We start from the raw sequence: 20,785 nt of genomic DNA, 5'->3' as shown, positions 1-20,785 counted from the left end.
GAGCCAGGCCTGGGACTGAGCCTGAGACCTTCCTGATTTCCACTTCCCTGTGTTCTCATCAACGTGGTGTGGCTGCCCACTGACACAGGGATGTGGCCGTGTTCGGGTTCTGATCTCACGGCCCTTGGCTAACATCTCCATCTGTCCCTCAGATTTCATCGACCGCTACAACACACCCAGAATGCCTTGGCATGACATCGCTGCAGTGGTGCATGGGAAGGCCGCTCGCAGTGTGGCACGGCATTTCATCCAACGCTGGAACTTCACAAAGGTGACTCCCTCCCTCAATCAGTCCATCAGACTGACTCATCTGTTACCGGGCAGTTACACAGAGCAGTAAACTGAGTCCAAAGCTTGTTTTCCAAACTTCACTTTGCAATGTGGAGACTAACTAGCAAAGCCTGGTCAAAGTGCTGGAAATATTCAGTTGGTCTGGCAGCATTTGTGAAGTGAGAAACAGAGAAACATTAAAAGATATGAGGTTTCATTAGAATTCAATTTTCTGTCAAACCACTGATAATTTCTATTATTTTTGATTTTAGATTTCCAGCATCTGGAGTATTTTCCTAGTGACTCAGGGCTTAGCTTTGACTTAGGAACTGAAACCAAGCAGCATCTATGTTGCAGAGAAGTGGAGTGCAGTGTTCAGCCAGGCCTATCATTGTCTGCTCCAATCTCCAGTAAACAAAGAAAGATTTTGCATTTTCACAGTGACTTTCATGAATTCAAGATGTCCCAAAGCACTTTTCAAACACTTACTGTTTTTAAGTTGTTTCAACTATCATAATGGATTTCATATGGACTTCGGTAAGGTGTTTGATAAGGTTCCCCATGGGAAGCTGATGAAGAAGGTGAAGTCGCATGAGGACCAGGGTGTACTAGCTAGATGGATAGAGTACTGGCTGTGCAACAGGAGACAGAGAGTTGTAGTGTAAGGGAGTTGTTCCATAGGGATCCATGTTGGGACCGCTGTTGTTTGTGATATATATAAATGATCTGGAGGAAGGTATAGATGGTCTGATTAGCAAGTTTGCAGACAACACTAAGATTGGTGGAGTAGCAGATAGTGAATGAGACTGTCGGAGAATGCAGCTGAAGAAATATAGATTGGAGATTTGGGCAGAGAAATGGCAGACAGAGTTCAATCAAGGCAAATGCGAGGTGATGCATTTTGGAAAACCTGATTCAAGAGTGACTATACGGTAAATGGAAAAGCCCTGGGGAAAATTGATGCACAGAGAGATCTAGGTGTTCAGGTCCATTGTACCCTGAAGGTGACAATACAGGTCGATAGAGTGGTCAAGAAGTTAAGACGGCATGCTTTCATTCATTGGACCGGGTATTGAGTACAAGAGTTGGTAGGTCATGTTACAGTTGTATAGGACTTTGGTTCGACCACGTTTGGAATACTACTTACTGTTCTGGTTGCCACATTACCAAAAGGATGTAGACGCTTTGGAGAGGGTGCATAGGAAGTTCACCAGGATGTTGCCTGGTATGGAGGTTGCTAGCGATGAAAAGAGGTTGAATAGATTAGGATTATTTACATTAGAAAGACCAAAGTTGAGGGGGGACCTGATTGAGGTCTACAAAATCATGAGGGGTATAGACAGGGTGGATAGCAAGAAGCTTTTTCCCAGAGTGGGGGACTCAATTACTAGGGGTCACGAGTTCAAGGTAAGAGGGGAAAAGTTTAAGGGGGATATGCATGGAAACATCATTACACAGTGGGTGATGGGCGCCTGGAACGCGTTGCCAGCGGAGGTGGTAGTGGTGGGCACTATAGCGTCATTTAAGATGTACCTAGACAGATACATAAATAGGCAGGAGCAAAGGGATACAAATCCTTGGAAAATAGGTGACAGGTTTAGACAGAGGATGTGGATTGGTGCAGGCTTGGAAGGCCGAAGGGCCTATTCCTGTGCTTATTTTTCTTTGTTTGGTATTCTTTGTTCTAAAGCAGGGAACAAAGCAGTTGCTTTGCCGACAGTAAGCTCCCACAAGTACAATTTTATAATAACCAGATAGTTTGTTTTTATAATATTGGTTGAGGGATAGGTATTGCTCACTTCATTAAGAATAATGACCCTGCTGTTCTTCCAAACAGTAGTTGTCAGATCTTAAACGTCCACTCTAGCAGCTAGACTGATCATCAGTCTCCCAGAAAGTTTAAACCTCCAACAGTGCTGCATTCCTCAGCATATACCCTTTGACAGTGCAGCACTCCCTCAGTACTAACATTCCAACAGGGTAGTGCTCCCTCAGTACTGACCATCCGACAGTGCAGTGCTCTCTCAGTACTGACCCTCCGACAGTGCGGCGCTCCCTCAGTACTGACCCTCCGACAGTGCGGCGCTCCCTCAGTACTGACCCTCCGACAGTGCGGCGCTCCCTCAGTACTGACCCTCCGACAGTGCGGCGCTCCCTCAGTACTGACCCTCCGACAGTGCGGCGCTCTCTCAGTACTGACCCTCCGACAGTGTGGCGCTCTCTCAGCACTGACCCTCCGACAGTGCAGTTATCCCTCAGTGCTGACCCTCTGACAGTGTGGCAGTCCCTCAGTACTGATCCTCTGTCAGTGCAGTACTCCCTTGGTTCTGACCCTCTGACAGTGCGAAACTCCCTCACTGCTGACCCTCTGACAGTGCGGCACTCCCTCAGTACTGACCATCTGACAGTGCAGTGCTTCATCAATACTGACTCCCAATAGTAGAGCATTGCCTCAGTTCTGCACCGGGGATGTTAGTCCAGATTATGAACTCAAATGTCTAGACTGAAGTCTCAAACCCCCAGTCCTCAGTCAGAGGTGAGACAGCCTGCCCATTAAGTGACTGTTCATACTGCTATAATACTGAATGCACTTAGAACTTTTGTTGATTTAGTTTGACACAAGGATCATGTAGTGTTTTTTTTCTCATCTTTTCCAGATTGTTAAAGCAAAATATCGGCCTCTATCCTACCCATATCTCGTGCCAAAATCAATGTCAACAGCAAATGAGTTGAGATACCAAGTGCCTGGATCAGTCCATGCTCGAGTGCAAGTCAGTGTGTGCTGCCGTTTTTATTATTTAACTAAAGCTTACACATACAGCAACATTCTTTTGAAAATAGATTCTTAGGACGTAAACATTATTGACATTTATTGCCCATTGGTACTTGACCTCGAGAAGATGGTGGTGAGCCACCTCTTTGAATCATTGCTAATAGGGAGGGAATTTCAGGATATTGACCCAGTGACACGTAAAGAATTAGTCATATATTTACAAGTCAGGATGATGAGTGGCACGGAGGGGGAATTTGCAGATGGTGTTGGTCACATTTATCTGATGCCCATCTCTTTTGAGATATTAATGGTTTTGGATTTGAAAGACACTGTCTAAGGAGTTTTGATGAACTTCTACAATGCATCTTGTAGATGCTACTGTTACTGAATGTTGCTGGTAGAGGGAGTAAATGTTTGTGGCTGTGGTGCCAGTCAAGTTAGTTGCTTTGTATGGGAAGGTGTCAAGTTTCTGAGTATTACTGGAGCTGCACTCATCCAGGCTAGCAAGGATTATTCCAACACACTCATGATTTGTGCCTTGTAGGTGATGAACAGTTTTGGGAGTCAGGAGACAAGTTTTTCACTCCAGGATTCCTAACCTCTGACCTGGTCTTATAGCTGAAGTATTTTTACGGCAGGTCCAGTTCAATTTCTGGTCAATGGTAACCCCCAGAATGTTGACATTGGGCAAGCCAGTGACTGTCATGTCATTGAATGTCAAGGGGTGATGGCTAGTTTTTCTCTTGTTGGAGATTTCATTGTCTGACACTTGTGTAGTGTGAATGTCATTTGCTGCTCATAAGCCCAAGCATGAATGTTATTTGGTTCTTATGCAAATGGACAATTGATGATTGTTTCATGGAAATATATAAAATTGGAGCAAGAGGAAACCTTGCAATCAGTCAAACTCACTTCACCATTCAATATTATGGTGGCTGATCCTCTATTTCAACACCACACTCTCGCTCTCCATTTATCCTTTAACACCCAAGCCTCTAACAATCTATCTACTTTTTTCTTAAATAAATTCAGTGAGCTGTCCTCCACAGCCTTCTGTGGCAGAGAATTCCACAGGTTCCTCCTAAGATAGAAGTGAGGATATTTTTCTTCATTTCAGTCAAAATGGCCCCTACCCCTATCCTGAAACCATGACTTTTGGATCTGGAAGTATTTCCCAACCAAGGGAAATATCTTTCCTGCATGTGGTCTGTCCAATCCAGAGAAGAGTGAGGGATTGAGTGTTGGTAATGTCATTGAATGACAAGGAGAGATGATCAATATCTTTCTTGTTTGACACTGACATTGTCAGGTGTGAATGTTCCTGTCTGTGTATCAGCCCAACCCTGAATGCTGAATATAAATCACTCACTGCTTTGATAGGACTCTGAGGATTTACATAGGAATGTAGGCTTGTGTACAGTGGCACAGCGCTTAGCACTGCTCCAGGTATTTTAGCTCAAAGTCCTCATCGAAGAAATTATTTTGCTAAAACATTCCTGACAGCAGAATTAGTGGAAGAAAGGTGTTTGTGAAGAGAGCGCAGAAGACAGGATATTTCTAGAATACAATCTGTGTGAATTGGAGAGATTAAGTTTTAATTTATTGTTTTCCTATTGTGAGTTTTATTAAGTGGGACTTGCGTTTATTTGAACAGTATTCCACTAGAATTTGGTTCAGTTAGGGAATAATCAGTTATTGAGGGAAATTGTTTGGCTTGTTGGAAATTCTCTTTATTTGTTCATTGTTAGGGCTGAATAAATAAATTGTTGAGAGTTATTTATAAAGTGGACATCAGGGATTGTCTTTCTTTTAACAAATGTTAACTGATTGCAAGGGGAAAGGCATGTTTGTCTATGTGTTCTGTGAGCTAATTATTAGAAGGGAACCCCTAATCTCAATATAATTGATCGTGGCGAGTGTTTTAGTTTAATTATCAGAGGGGTTCAGCTATTCCCCCTCTGGAACATAATGTCCCAAATTACTGGAGTTGGTGAACTCACAGGATTGGGAAGCATTGAAGTCCGGTTTCTCGTTGCACAAGAATGTTTAAAAAATGACACCCCACTCACGTCACTCCCCCACCTTCAATTTGAAGTGCACACATTTGTGGAGGTTAATGTCACACAGAATGATTCCACAAGTAGACAGTTGGTGGAGTGCTGAATTATTTCATTGATGGAAGATTATTAGCCCTAGAACATCAGAAGATCCCTGCCTCCTCTTCTCCATCTGGTGCTGAGGAATGTTCTGAGTGCACAGGGATCTATAAACCAGGATAGCAACTGCTCTGGAAATGGATGCCTGGATTGTGGTTGATATCACCTCCCCCCTTCCCTTACCAATGAAGCAGTGATAATATATGTTGCTCCTTGAACAAAGCCAAATATCCTTCTGTGCTCCACATTTGGAGTTGTCAAACAAACTTTGATACATGAGATGTTCAGATCAGGTGTGAAACAGCTGTGTAAGGTACAGGTTTTAAGGAGCCTCTTAAAGGAGGAAAAAGGGGACAGAGAGGCTGAAAGGGTTGAGGAGGGGATTCTAGAGCTTGGGGCCCAGTAGTGGAGCAATGACAATTTGGAATGCACAAGAGGCATGAATTGAAAGAGAACAGAGATCTCTGAGGGTTGAGGAATTGAGAGCTTTATAGAGTTAGGGAGGTTGGAGATGGTATTAGCGAAGCGATTTTTGTTAAAGAGATTATTCTGCTGTTGTCAAAGAGGACTAAATTAAATTGTGACTGACACATAATTCTAGGGTGGTGATTGTCTGCCAAACAAAAATAAATTGCTGTGACTGTCGATCAGAGCTGTAACATTTCACCTTTCAGATAGTAGTGAAACATTCGACCTTTTTGGAACTACCCCCTCCCCGCAAGGACCTTCATGCAAGCTATCTTCTGGGTATATTTAACTGTGGTTTCCATCTGTCCTTATCTCTGCCTCTCCACCCTAATTTGACTGCTTATCATCCAGTCACTTACTCCCTTTCTATATTCTGCCTGATTTGCCTGCACTTGAACAAACTCTGCTTCCTGTTATTTGCTGCCATTGGTCTTTTCTTAGCCTCATGGGATTGTTTGTTGACAGACAGGTCAACACTGGAAGGAATCATGACTACGATGAACTGCATCTCTCAACACTTTCAGTCGCTTTCTAGACTCCTCAGCCAGCATCTTCAAAATCATTCCTCTACCATCTAGAAGGACAAGGGTAGCAGATACATAGGCACATGACCACCTGCAAGTTCCTCTCCAAGCCACTGATCATCCTGATTTGGAAATATATCGCCATTCCTTCAATATGGCTGGATCGTAATGCTGGAATTCCCTCCCTAACAGCATTGTGGGTCTACCAACACCAAATGAACTGCAATGGCTCAAGAAGGCAGCTCACCATCAGCCTTTCAAGGGTAACTAGGGATTGGCAATAAATGCCAGCCCAGCCAGTGATGCCCACATCCATTGAATGAACTTTTAAAATGTTACTGAGTAACAATTGTAACTTGATATGTCCTTCCCCTCTCCTGCCCTTTTCTCAAGACACTCAACTCTAGAACATAGAACTTTTTTTCCTAGGACAGAAATGTCTATTGCGAAGGGGCATGAATTTAAGGTGTTTGGAGGAAGATATAGGGGAGATGTCAGAGGTAGGTTCTTTACACAGAGAATGGTGGGCGTGTGGAATGCGCTGCCGGTAGTGGCAGTGGGGTCAGATACATTAGAGAAATTTAAATGATTCTTGGATAGGCACGAGGAGGATAGTATAATGTAGGGTATGCAGGGTAGTTTGTTCTTACTAGGATAATAGGTCGGCACAACATCATGGGCCGAAGGTCCTGTACTGTGCTGTGCTGTTCTATGTTCTATTTTCTAGCTCAAGGCTATCACCTTCATCTGAGATAGCACAACATGCGGACATGAACCAGGAAAGATGGCCTTGTGTACATGTTTCAGAGCTGTACTGATGCATTTGTATGCTAGCCCATTAGCAGCACTTTCCTTCTGTCTTTGGTTATTATTCAGTGAGTGTTACTCTCTCCACCACTGCTGCACAATAGCAGTAGTATGAGCTATCTACAAAATGCACTGCAGAAATTCACCAAAGATCCTCAGACAGCGCCTTCCAAACCCATGACTACTTCCAGCTAGATAGACAAGGGCACCAGATATATATGGGAACATCACCACCTTCAAGTTCCCCTCCAAGCCATTCACCATCCTGACTCGGAAATAGATTGCTGTTCCAAAATCCTGGAATTCCCTTTCTCACAGCAGATGAACCACAGCAGCTCAGAAAGCTATCTCACCACCACTGTCTTGGTGCCAATGAAGGCCAGGCACTAAATGCTGACAGGCCCACATCCCACAAATGTATAAACTAAACAGTAGTGTTGTACATCCTGTGATTCCAACCACTACCAACTTGTTGTTGGGCTAAGTTTGAAGCCACCATCCTCTTTCTTGGCCTCAATCTAAGGAGCTACTTGGTTTACAGGATGGAGGAACAACTGCTGGAAAGACTTAATAAGAGACATTTGCCTCTATGTCACTGTGGAGCTGGAGGAGCACAGCAGGCCAGGCAGCATCTGAATTTTCTGAAAGGTCCCAACCCAAAGTGTCAACTTTCCTGCTCATCTGACGCTGCCTGGTCTGTTGTGTTCCTCCAGCTTCACACTGCATTGTCTCTGACTCAGCATCGGCAGTTCTTACTCTGCCTCTACATTATGTAGTTTATTATATGATTGGGTACAAAATATATTCATAATTTAAACACAGCAACTATGTAATGGAAATAGAGGATGGTAGAGAAAATCAGCAGGCCTGGCACATACAGTGACAGATTCTTCTGATGCAAAGACAACTGATTCTGGACCTGAAGCAATAAATCACTTCCTGTCTCTGCAGATGGTGTGAGATCTGTTGAATTTTCTGTTTTAATTTCAGAATTTCAGCATCGAGAGTGTCTTGCTTTCATTTGATTTTTTTCTTTACTAATTCTATTGGGAGACCTGGAAGATTCTGTGATGCTCTAGTTTTCTTCACCCACGCCCTTTACAACATCATCAGATTGGGTGTAACTTGATGCAGGCTCCAATTTTAACACTTTCAGAACCATTACCCGATATACCATGTAGCATGCTCACCTCTGACGCAGCAGGTCGGGAGTTCATGTCCTATTGTAGCAAAATGAGCCGAAATCTATTTCGTTAATGGCCCTGTGCAACACTGAGGGAATACTGCACCATGAGAGCTGTTGCCCTTTATTTGAGACATTAAGCTGAGGCCCTGTCTGTTCCTTCGGGTGCATATAACAGATCCCACTGCCACAGTGTTGAAGAGCAGAGGAAGTCTTGCCAGTGTCCTGGGGCCACCATTGACCCCTCAACCAATACCACTTACTGCAGAGTATCTGTTAATGATCATTTTGCTGTTTGAGGGTGTCCACAAAGTTGGCTGCTACATTACAATAATAATTACACTTCTGAAGTATTTCTCTGGCTGTCCTTTTTTTTGTATACATTCACAGGATGAGGGTGTCACTGCCTTGGCCAGCATATATTGCACATCGCTAATTGCAGGATTCGACCCTGGGTCCCCAGGATGTTATCTGGGTCTCTGGACTAACAGTGCAGCGATAATGCCACTAGGCCATTGCCTCCTTCCTGTGTAACTCTGAATCCAGACTGTCATCCAAAGATCCAGTGAGCCATTGCCATAGAGCTGTAAAGACCTCCAGCGCAGAAAAAAGCCCTTTGGCCCATCAAGTCTGAGTTGGTCAAAAACAACCACCAAACTATTCATATCCTGTTTTCAAGCACATGGCCCATAGGGTTTGGCATCACAAGTGTACATCTGAATAATTCCAGAAATTCCTGGTTTTCTAGGTGCTGCGATCAGCTGCTGATTGGTCATGTGGGATTAAATATCACGAGGAATCGATTCACAATGCATACATACATGTGATTGAAAACAGTAAACACTACATCTACATTGAAGTGAGTACCTGCCTATCACAGAGAGTGCAATAACCTCAATACTGCTTCCTCAGTCAGTCATCCACATGTACCTCGGGAAAGGTTTGTATCATTTCTAAGACACACAATGTTCTGGGGTGTGACGATCTATACACAACATACAATGCATGGTGAGTATGCAACACATTGTACGTTTTACAGTGCATGGTGCATATAAAATGTGTCATGAACAAGGCTATGGAAAGCGAAGAGAGGTTCAATTGCAAGTATTCAGAGGGGGTCCGGGGCTGGGAATATTACAGTGTTGGGAGGGTGAAACCATGAAATGATTTGAAAATAAAAATGAGAGTTTTAACATTGGGTTGCTGCTGGAAAGCAAGCTTATGTAGGTCAATAAACACAGGTGGCAATGGACAAATGGGGCTTGGAGACAGGAAGCAGTGTTTTGGGCATGTTATAATTTCATCGAGGGTATGGGATGGGAGGCTGGCCAGAAATGATTTAAATAGTCGAATCTTGGTGGGATGATGTTCTCTAAGGCAGATGTGAACTTTACCAAAGAAAATAAAAGTAGGAGGTCTGATACCAAGAGGCTACAAACTGAGTTAAGATGGGGACCATCTGATTGACTGAAAGATAATCTTATGTTAAATATCCTGCTCATCCTGTCTCCTCTCTCTCTGTGTTTGATCAGAACCAGTTCTTCATCAGTTGTGCAGACAACAAATACATCTTCAATAAAATTGGTGATGCCATTGTACAGCGAATCCTGAGAGCTTACAGGTAATGCAATTAGATCATTCAGAGCTGAGGCAGATGTAATGTAGAGACAGATCTCTTGATCAGAACTGCCATTCAGCTGAACTGGTTCTGCAAGAAACTCTTCTATTGCCTTGCTCACTGTTCAAAACCAGAACCTTGGAACAGAATGAGGCCATTCAGCCCTCTGACCAGTGCTGACCTAGTGGTATTATTGCTGGAATATTAATCCAGAGATCTAGGAATGTTCTGGAGACCAAGGTTCAAATCCTGCCATGGCAGATGGTGGAATTTGAACTCAGTAAAAAGAAATAAAATCTGGAATTTAGAGTCTTATGATGACCATGAATCAGTTGTCAGGGAAAAACCCATCTGGTTCACAAATGTCCTTTAGGAGAGGGAACTGGCCTACATGTGACTCCAGACTTACAGCAATGTAATTGACTCTTCGTTGGCCTCTGGGCAATTAGGGATGGGTGCTGAATTTTGGCCTAGCCAGTGAGGTCCTGTCCCCTGAATGAATAAAAAATACATTTAACTATGACATGACCAAGTTTTATATCAACTCCATTTAACTATCTTGCTTCCATCAGCCTAAATATCAATCCAACAAAAAGACAGGGTCATTAAATAATTTTAAGGCATGGTGAATAAATTCTTGTCAGGTAAGGAACCTTATAGTTCCTTATGGTTATCTGGGGCAGATAGCAATGTGAAATTTGGAACAGCCTTGATTTTTATTGAAAGGACTAGTAGCACTGAGGGGCCAAATGGCCCATTGTATTCCTTTTTTAATTCATTGAGGTGCCTTCGTTGGCTTGACTGGCATTTATTTATCCCTCATTGTCCTTGAGAAAGTGATGGTGAGCTGTTTCGTATTCTGTATGGTGCCATGACCGAAGCCTGGAAATCTCATCATAAAATCCAGGCCACCAAGCTACAACAACTTGCTTTCACGTAGCACCATGAAGCAATCCAAGGTGCTTAACAGAAATGGGATCAAACATGATGTCGCACCAAGGCACATGAGACAAGATTCGGGTGGGTGACAAATAGGTTGGTCAAAGAGAGAGGTTTTAAGGAGTGTCTTAGAGGAGGAAATAGAGCAGGAGAGGATTTGGAGGGGAACTGTGAAGTTTAGGAGCCGAGCTTCTGAAGGCCGTTGATGCAGGAGCAATGGAAGTTGGGGATGGAGAAGAAGCCAGGATTGGAGGAACACAGTAAGCTGGCAGTATTGAGAGGCTGCATGAGTTGACAGTTGTGGAGGGTAAAATCCATAGAGGGGTTTAACAATATGGATGGGTATTTTGTGGAGGTAGTGACATAATGGGGAAGGCATTGGGCTAGTAATCCAGAGGCCCAGGGGATGTTGATTCAAATCCCACCAGGGCAGATGGTGAAATTTGAATTCAGTAAAATCTTGAATTAAAAGCTACCCTGGTATAGAATATAGGAACATAGGAACACAAGAAGGCCATTTAGCCCCTTGAGTCTGCTCTGCTATTCAATAAGATCATGGCTGATCTGTGGCCTAAGTCCAAATGCTTGCCTTGGGCCAATACCCCCAGATAACCTTGCTTAATAAAAATTTGTCTACCTCACATTTAAATTTAACAATTCAATTGCATCAACTGCCATATTTGGAAGAGAGTTCCCAACCTCCACTACTCTTTGTGTGTAAAAGTGTCTCCTGAATGGTGTGGCCCTAATTCTCTGACTATGTCCCTTAGTTCTGGAATCTTCAACCAGTGGAAATAGTATATCATTACCGACCCTCTAACCATTCTATTAAACTGCTTAGCTATTTTCCACACTGGTTTGTGACATTTTAAAGAACTATGCACCTGAACCCCCAAATCTTATTGGGCATCCACTGTATTTAACTTTGTGCTCTCTAAAATATACCCTTATTAATCCTTTCTTGGTCTGAAATGGATATTCTCACCCTTGGTTATATTGAACTCCATTTGCCACAACTTTACCCATTCAGCTAATCAATCAATACCCCGCTGTCATTTTATTGTGTCATCAATGCTGTCTACAATTTTGTGTCATTGGCAAATTTGGATATTTGACTTGTTATGCCATTGTCCAGTCATTAATCAATATTGTGACTATTGAGGCTCTGACACAGATCCCTGCAGAACACGACTAGTCACATACAGCCAATTTGAGTCCATAATTCTAACTCTCTTTTCCTGTCACTCCACCAATTGCCTTTCCATGTAGTAATTTACCATCAATTCTGTGGGCTTTCACCTTAGCTAACAGTTTCTGGCGTGGTACTTTATGAATTCAATATAAACAACATCCATCAACTTGCCTGTGTCCACTGCCTTTGTCAACTCTTCAAAAACCTCTGAGGTTTTTAGGCATGGCTTACCTTTCATGAATCCATGCTGACACTCTCTGATTACTTGAAATTTTTAATAATCAACCAACGTTGGACATTCTAAAATCTCATCTGGTTCACAAATTTCCTTTCGGGAAGGAAATGCACCATGCTTACTTGGTCTGGCCTACATGTGACTGCAGGCCCACAACTGTGTGTTTGGCTCTTAACTGCCCGCTGAAATGGCCCAGCAAAATACACATTTGAAAGGCATTTAGGGGTGAGCAATAAACACTGGCCAATGATGCCCACCTCCCATGCAAGAAGATAAAAATAAATATTTAAGATATTTTTGGTCAGCAATTACGTGGGTGATGGGTGAATGGAATTTCATGCAGGACCTGGGCAGCGAAGTTTGAGATTTTCAGGAATTCAACCTGGAGATGCTTGGACTGAGTGCAGTGCAACAATGGCATGGATTAGCCATGGGTGGGTGTACATCAGGGCTCAGTAACTGGGACATAGGGCACTAGGGGCCCTTCAGGGCTCGCCTATGGGTTATGGGCCACTGTGCTCAAGCCAAATGCAGGAGCAGGGCCAGGGCTCAGACCAGGAGCAGCATCAAGGCCTGTGGGGTCCATAATGGAGGAGCTGAGGCTGGCAATGTCACAAACGTGAAAGGTGGAAGGCCAGTCATGCTCCACTTAGCTTTGTTCACTTCCACATTGCCCTTCTCCGTCTCTCTCTCTCCAGCCTGGAGTTTTGGAAAAGATGCTATTTTATTAAGCTTACATAAATTCATGCGTCGGAAGCTCATAATGACAATTGCCTGAGGCATCTGCTAATTAATTGGACTGTTAGGTTTAATATTTTCATTGGAAGTCAGTGTTGTGTACTTAAACAACCTAATGAGAATAAAAACTGCATCAGAGAGATTAAAAATCATCCCAACAGGGCCAAAAACTTGCTCCTTGCAATGACAAACTCATTCATTTTCCTTTGTTGAGTAAACAGGGTGATTCCAGACCCTTCCAAGCTGATCAGAAACCACACTCCCAAGTTGCATTAAAGAGGTAACAAAGTGTAGAGCTGGATGAACACAGCAGGCCAAGCAGCATCAGAGGAGCAGGAAGGCTGACGTTTCAGGCCTAGACCCTTCTTCAGAAACCTCCTCCCAGGTTGCATTGATCGTTTAGCCTTGCACTGGTTAAGGAAAGAGCTTTTTCAGTCTTTCATGAGCTCTGGACATCCCAAAGTAATTCAGAGACCTGGGGAGTTGGGGAAGGTGGCTTGTGAGGGAATGGGGAATCCTGGGTTGAGGGGTTTGTGAGTGGCCTTGTTTTGTTCAGGAGCTTCCTGAATTTGCCAAATCGGTAGCTTAATGTCATAACAACAGCTCAAAGTTAAAATGGTGCATAACAATGAGGTTTGCTGCATTCATAAGTTTGGCCAGCTGGCCACCTTCGCTCCACTGTAAAGAGACTGGTGAGTGGGCTTGGTACAGGTACGGGTGAAGAATTAGATCCTTAAGAGGTTAACCCTCTTCCTGACTCAAGCATATCAGTTTATTTAGATTAAAATTCCTCACTTGAATTTAAATAGTAAGTTTCACATCCCAAAGTTTTTCAAAGTCAGTTTAGTGTCACAGAATGGCTTCCCTTCAGAAGGCAGCCATTCGGCCCATCTGTGCTGGTTCTCCAAATGAGCGTCTCATTCAGTGCCATTTTCCTTCTAACCCCCATAACCATTCACATTGTTCCTTTTGAAATAAGTGTCTAATTCTCTTGAAAGGCTTGGTAGAACTTATATCGAGCACATGCACAGGCAGTGCATTCCGGACACCAACCAGTTGTAGCACGACTTTTTCCATATCAATATTGCCTCGTAGTAGTTATTTCAATCTATGTCCTTTCATTGTCAAGTTCTTGTACAAATGGAAGCATTTTCTCCGTTTTCAATCTGTTTAGGTTGTTCATGATTTGAAAAACTCTACCAAATCTCTTCTCAGCCTTGTCATCTCCGAGAAAACAGTTTAGACGTGTCCAGCCCATCCTCACACCTAAAGTTTCTCACCTCTGGAACCAATCTCGTGAACTCCTTCATCACTCTGTCCAGGGTTTTCACATCCTTCCTAAAGTGCAGCATTAAAACCATACATAGTACTCTAGCTAAAGTCTAACTAGTGTCTTGTACAAGTTCAACATTAACCTGAGACAACACAGTGTGAAGCTGGATGAACACAGCAGGTCAAGCAGCGTCAGAGGAGCAGGAAAGCTTGACATTTCGGGTTGGGACCTTCCTTCAACATTAACCTGCTTGCCCCGTATTCTGCGCTTTCATTGGATAAAGCCCAGGGTACTGACTCTTTATTAATTACATTTTTAGTCTATCTTTCCATCTTTAATGACTTATGAACATATACACCCATGTCCCTATTTTTTTTTGTCCCTCTATGTTTTTCTAACTAAAACATTATACTTGCCTGCTTTGAACTTCATCTGCCGCCCAATTGCTAATGTACTTCTGAAGTTTAACACTGTTTTTCTCGCATTTTACAATGCTTCCAAATTTTAGTATCATCTGTGGGCTTTGAAATCCAGTCCTGTGCCCCTAGGTCTAGGTCATGAATATATTAATCAGGAAAGGTGTTTTTAAAAACCAAGACATTGTTGTATGTGAGAGGGTATCTCCATCCAACATTGTTTTTACCACCAAAGTACTGTAGTTGATCTTTCTAACCTGAATCCCATTGACCTGTGTTTGACCTTGCTTACATTTTACTCATTCCGTAAGTGCTGGGTTTTTGTTCGGCTTCTGCTGTGATCCCATAGAAATCGCCACTGTGGAGACTCCACTTTCGTCGGGGTGGGGGGGGGGGGGGGGGGTTGGTGCTGTTACAAACTTGTAGGTTTAAGACCCAGTTCAGAATTGCGAGCATAAGGTCGAGACTGGTCCTCCCAGTGCAGGGGCTGTGGCAGGTGTCACCTTTCAAAGGAGTTACCTGTTCTCTGAAGGAGACATCAGAGATTGTGTGGATGCTATTTTAAAGAAGAGCATGACAGTTCTCCCCAGTATTGTGGATGTAATTTAGCTCTTAAGCAGCCGTGGTGGTGTTGTGGTAATCTCACTGTGCTCATCACCAGGAAATACAAGCTCATGTTATGGGCAACACGGATTCAATTTTTGTTCTTAATTCATGGGATGTGGGTGTCACTTGCTAGTCCAGCATGTATTGCCTATCCCTAATTGCCCAGAAGGCAGTTAAGAGTCAACCACATTACAGGTGGTCTGGATTCACATGAAGACCAGTCGATGCTGTTAGTATGAGGCCAGCTCATTGTTCCAGATTTGACTGAACGCAGGTTCCACCATCTTCAATGGCTGGTTCTGAATCCATGTCCCCAGAACATTTGCCTGGGATTATGGATTACTCATCCTGTGACATTACCATCATGCCACCGCATCCTCTTAAAAATCCCACCTGTTATCCCATAAAATGTAATAAAATGAGGAATTAAAAGCTAATGTAATGATGACAGTGCTACCCTTCTCATAAAAACCTATCTGATTCACTAAAGATCTTTGTGAAAGGGAATCTGCTGTCCTTATCGGGTCTGGTCAACATCTGACTCCATCTTTGGGTTAGTGAATTTGCAGATGACACTAAGGTCGGTGGAGTTGTGGATAGTGACGAAGGATGCTATAGGTTGCAGACAGACATAGATAAACTGCAGAGCTGGGCTGAGAGGTGGCAAATGGAGTTTAATGCAGACAAGTGTGAGGTGATGCACTTTGGTAGGAGTAACCGGAAGGCAAAGTACAGGGCTAATGGTAAGATTCTTAGTAGTGTAGATGAGCAGAGAGATCTCGGTGTCCATGTACACAGATCCTTGAAAGTTGCCACCCAGGTTGACAGGGCTGTTAAGAAGGCATACAGAGTTTTAGCTTTTATTAATAGAGGGATCAAGTTCCGTAACCAAGAGGTTACGTTGAAGCTGTACAAAACTCTGGTGCGGCCGCACTTGGAGTATTGTGTACAGTTCTGGTAACCGCATTGTAAGAAGGACGTGGAAGCTTTGGAAAGGGTGCAGAGGAGATTTACTAGGATGTTGCCTGGTACGGAGGGAAGGTCTTATGAGGAAAGGCTGAGGGACTTAAGGCTGTTTTCATTAGAGAGAAGAAGCTTGACAGGTGACTTAATTGACACATATAAAATAATCAGAGGGTTAGGTAGGGTGGATAGGGAGAGCCTTTTTCCTAGGATGGTGATGGCGAGCATGAGGGGGCATAGCTTTAAATTGAGAGGTGAAAGATATAGGACAGATATCAGAGGTAGTTTCTTTACTCAGAGAGTAGTAAGGGAATGGAACGCTTTGCCTGCAACGGTAGTAGATTCGCCAACTTTAGGTACATTTAAGGCGTCATTCGATAAGCATATGGACGTACATGGAATAGTGTAGGTTAGATGGGCTTGAGATCGGTATGACAGGTCGGCACAACATCGCGGGCTGAAGGGCCTGTACTGTGCTGTAATGTTCTATGTTCTATGTTCTAGATCCACAGCTATGTGGTTGACTCTGAAATAGCCAAGTGAGCCACTCACTTTTTCAAACTGCTGTAAAGTTTAAGCAAAGAAACTAAACTGGATGGTCCATCAACATCAGCCTAGCCACCAGAAATGTCAATGGCATACATTGAAACAAATTTTCTGGACTGTAATCACACTGTTGTATGTTGGAGCTTGCCGCATTGAAATTGACTGCTGTTATGAACTCCATTAAAGCGGTGACTGCCCTTTTAAAAATAAGTTTTTGGTTGTTTAGCGCTTTGAGCCATTGTGAGGTGGCGCAAGACAGTTAGAAATGCAAGTTCTTCATTTTATTGCTCCATGTGGCATATTGCCACATACAAACTAACAGTGAAGCTTCTGATATTTAACCGAGATCATGTGATCAAACGTCTGGAGTGAGATTTGAAGCCCCTACACTTCCAAAGGTATCATTGCTCATTCATTTAAAATGAGCACCACTAAATCACTCAGAGATAGTAAGAACTGCCGATGCTGGAGTCAGAGATAAACAGTGTGGAGCTGGAGGCACACAGCTGGCCAGGCAGCATCAGAGGAGCAGGAGAGCTGACTGAAGAAGGGTCCTGACCCAAAACATCAGCTTTCCTGCTCTTCTGATGCTGCCCAGCCTGCTGTGTTCATCAGCTCGACACTGTGTAACCACAAAATGACGTTAGCTGCTACTTTATTTTATTCCCGTTAGTGGGATATTGCTGTTGACTGTTTGCTTGCTTTGGTTCCCATATTAATGCAGTCAGTAAGCTGTGAAAAAAGTATTTCATTGGCTGAGAAGTGATTTGAGCCATGCAGAGGCTGTACTAGACAAAACAGATGACAGTAGCACAGTGGTACTGTTACTCGACTAGTCATCTCGAGAGACAGACCAATTATTATTCAGTGTAAGCTTTCATCCCACATGTCACATCAAGGCTATCTACCCTGACTATTCCCTGTGGGAACGAGTTCCACATTCACAGACTTCCCTGGATACATCTCCTGAATTCCTGATTGAATTGATTACTCACAATCTTAGATTGATGACTCCCAATTCTGGCTTGCAAATAATGAAAAATCTTCTCTGTATCTACCCTATCAAGCACTTCCTTAACTCTAAAGACTTCAATCAGTCACTCCCTCAGCCGAGACTTGCTCCATCATGCTGAGGAGGTGGCAGCATCAAATATTTTTATTAGGAAAATTGTGGTGTTTCTGTAACAAGGGAACTTGTTTCGAATCATTGTGATTCAGCACAGACGAAGCAATCCCACCCTTTGAAAGAGTTATGCAATTAACCAATAATAAGTGAAATGTCTCTGAGGGGAACACACAGCTTCTCCAGTCTCTCTACATTTTCTTGATAAAAGAGCCCTGGCCTGTTCAATTTTTCCTGAATGACATAAATTCTCAACTCTGGTAACATTCTAATTGTCTGTTCTGGAAAGTGTCTAAAGCCTTGTTTATATTTGCCTTCAACTAATTCATGAATTAAGAACAAAATGCTAAACTTATTAGTAATTGTCTGGAAGCTCCAGATTGTTGTACAAACCTATCTGATTCAATGATGTCTTTTAGGGAAAGAAATCTGCCATCCTTACCATGTCTGGCCTGCATGTGACTCTGGATACACAGCAAAGTGACTGACTCTTAATGCTCTCTGAAATGGTTGAAGAAGCCAACTCAAATGTAGGTAGTTTACTCCAACCTATTCAAGAGCATTCAGAGTTGGATAATTTAAAAAAAAATTAAAACGTGTCAGTTCCAGTTGCTTATAGCTCAAGAATGAAGGATTTTTAAAAATGAGCCGAATTAAGATGTTCAATTTTTTTATGACAAAACAGATTGTTGATGAATGCAGTGCAATATAGGTTCTTTATATGGATTGTACAAGGCATTCAATAACATCTGACAGCCCAGGTGGAAAATAGCACTTGGTGTCATCAAAATGATAATAAGGAATTGTCCTGGGGGTGGAAGTAAAGAGGATAGGTGAATGGCCATTTGCCTCATGAAAAGGAGAGAAATGCAAAAGAATAGTCAGCCCCTAACCTCTGACAGGATCTATATGCTCCTTCAAGTTCAATGGCAGTACCATCTCTAAATCCCTCACTCTCAATATACTGGGGGTTATCATTGACCAAAAACTGAATTGATCTAACAATATAAATATAAAAATGCTATCTACAAGAGTAGGTCAGAGGCCAGGAATTATGCAGCAAGTAACTGTCTCCCAAAGCCTGACCATCAACTCCAAGGCGCAAGTCTGAAATGGGACGGAATACTCCCCATTTTTCTGGGTAAATGAAGCTCCAGCAGCAGATACACGGGAACACCACCACCTCCAAATTCCCCTCCAAGCCACTCACCATCCTGACTTGGATATTTATCGCAGTTCCGTCAGTGGCCAAAATCCTGGAACTCCCTCCCTTGCTGTAACAAACGTGCCTACAGCACATGAACTGCAGCAGTTCAAGAAGACTTTTCAGCATCACCTCTAAAGGGGCAATTAGGGATGAACAATAAATGCTCACTTAACAGGCTCGCATGCCATGAGTGAAAAGAAATTACGTAGACCCAAGTGTATTATTTGTTAGGAATTAAAAAACGTTATTAGTGCTGTAAGTTGTGAGCAGACAATAATGATGGACAATAAATGCTGGCCAAGCCGGTGATGCCCTCATCACATGGACACATTTTTAAAAGTAGGCTTTAGGATAAGATTGTCAGAATGTTGGGGAGGGAGACAAGGGCTGAACAGTCCAAAAACACTCCAGTAAATCTCGTGTGCCTGTTTCCTGTAGTGTGAATCCTCCCTCGTACGCTTCATTCTGGCTGCCAGAGCCTGACAAACCTTCTCATGCATCCTTTCCCCCAAAACTCTGGGGTGAGGAACTTCTAATGCAGGATGTGGTGTTCTAGCTGCTCTGTCTTATGTCCAAGTCGAGCACTGTTCTTTATTTAGGAGGTGGTGGGGGCTGGTGGGGAGGATAGCGTGCTGTCTTTATCTCCCTTGGTCGTATTAGCAACAAATCTCTCATTTGTCTCTGGTTTGAGACAAGCTGAATCGATACAGCTCACTGATCTTGATGGTGCGCACTTGGACCCAGGAGGTGTCACTGCTTTCTCCTGAAAGGCTCAGTGATGACACCTGCTGGTGGATGGAGAGCAGGGCAGCTTTGACATGTTGACCGGTATTGGTTTAAGATGAGAGATAGTAGGAACTGCAGATGCTGGAGAATCTGAGATAACAAGGTGTAAACCTGAATGAACACAGCAGCCAAGCAGCATCAGAGGAGCAGGAAGGCTGACGTTTCGGGCCCGAGACGGCTTGGCCTGCTGTGTTCATCCAGCTCTGATGAAGGGTCTAGGCCTGAAACGTCAGCTTTTGTGCTCCTGAGATGCTGCTTGGCCTGCTGTGTTCATCCAGCCCCACACTTTATTATCTACACCTTGTTATCTGAGATTTAAGGTGAAATGCTTGTTTAAGTATTGGTTCCGTTGCAGTCAGCTGTAGAATTGCTTCACCGTGTCGAGGTGATGCTACAGCATCAAACAAATTGATGAGGAAACCTTTTTGCAAACTTGGAATGATTCAACACACAAGACCATTCAGCTCATCACATCTTTGCTGATTCTTTGGAAAAGCTGTTAGTCCACCAAGCCTGCAATTGCCCTAACTCCTAAAAATTCTCATTTTGCAATATTTATTCATTTCTTTTGGAAAGTGACAATTGGACCTGTTTCATCCACTCTATTAGGTAAAATGTTGTAAATCAAACCAACTCGCCACCTTAAAAAAATTCCTATCATTCTGATGAAATGTTTTGGGAATTAAAGTAAATCTACATCCAGTCATTGGAAACTGTCTACTGTATCAAAACCTTGCATCATTTTGAGCATCCAGTTAAAACTCCTGACAACTTTTCCTCAGCTCTGAAGAGATTGATCCCAGTTTTGGTACACACAAGCAAGCTCACCCATCCCTGGAGCCAACTCATAAATTTTACCATTCCCCCTTTCTTTGAGAGATTGCCAATGTCTGAGCTTAGTCCCAAAAATTGGGCACAGTCCTCCTTGTCGAGGGCTATCCAGTGGTTTGTGAGTTTTGAAC

General features: G+C 43.2%; 1 protein-coding gene across 7 annotated transcripts in view; it reads left to right on the top strand.

The window, feature by feature from the left end:
- The window catches only part of LOC125457787 (phospholipase D1-like), a 169,598-nt gene that overhangs the window by 134,502 nt on the left and 14,311 nt on the right, over nt 1–20,785 (top strand). For all 7 annotated transcript variants that reach the window (XM_059651188.1, XM_048542382.2, XM_048542383.2 and 4 more), the window contains 4 exons: nt 153–271; nt 2,928–3,041; nt 8,930–9,040; nt 9,714–9,802. In XM_059651188.1, the coding sequence (XP_059507171.1) occupies nt 153–271; nt 2,928–3,041; nt 8,930–9,040; nt 9,714–9,802 (433 nt within the window). The remainder of the gene's footprint in view (nt 1–152; nt 272–2,927; nt 3,042–8,929; nt 9,041–9,713; nt 9,803–20,785) is intronic.

The sequence above is a fragment of the Stegostoma tigrinum genome, chromosome 14 (assembly GCF_030684315.1).
Source record: "Stegostoma tigrinum isolate sSteTig4 chromosome 14, sSteTig4.hap1, whole genome shotgun sequence".
Lineage (NCBI taxonomy): Eukaryota > Metazoa > Chordata > Chondrichthyes > Orectolobiformes > Stegostomatidae > Stegostoma > Stegostoma tigrinum.
This window is presented reverse-complemented; position numbering and strand designations above follow the sequence as displayed.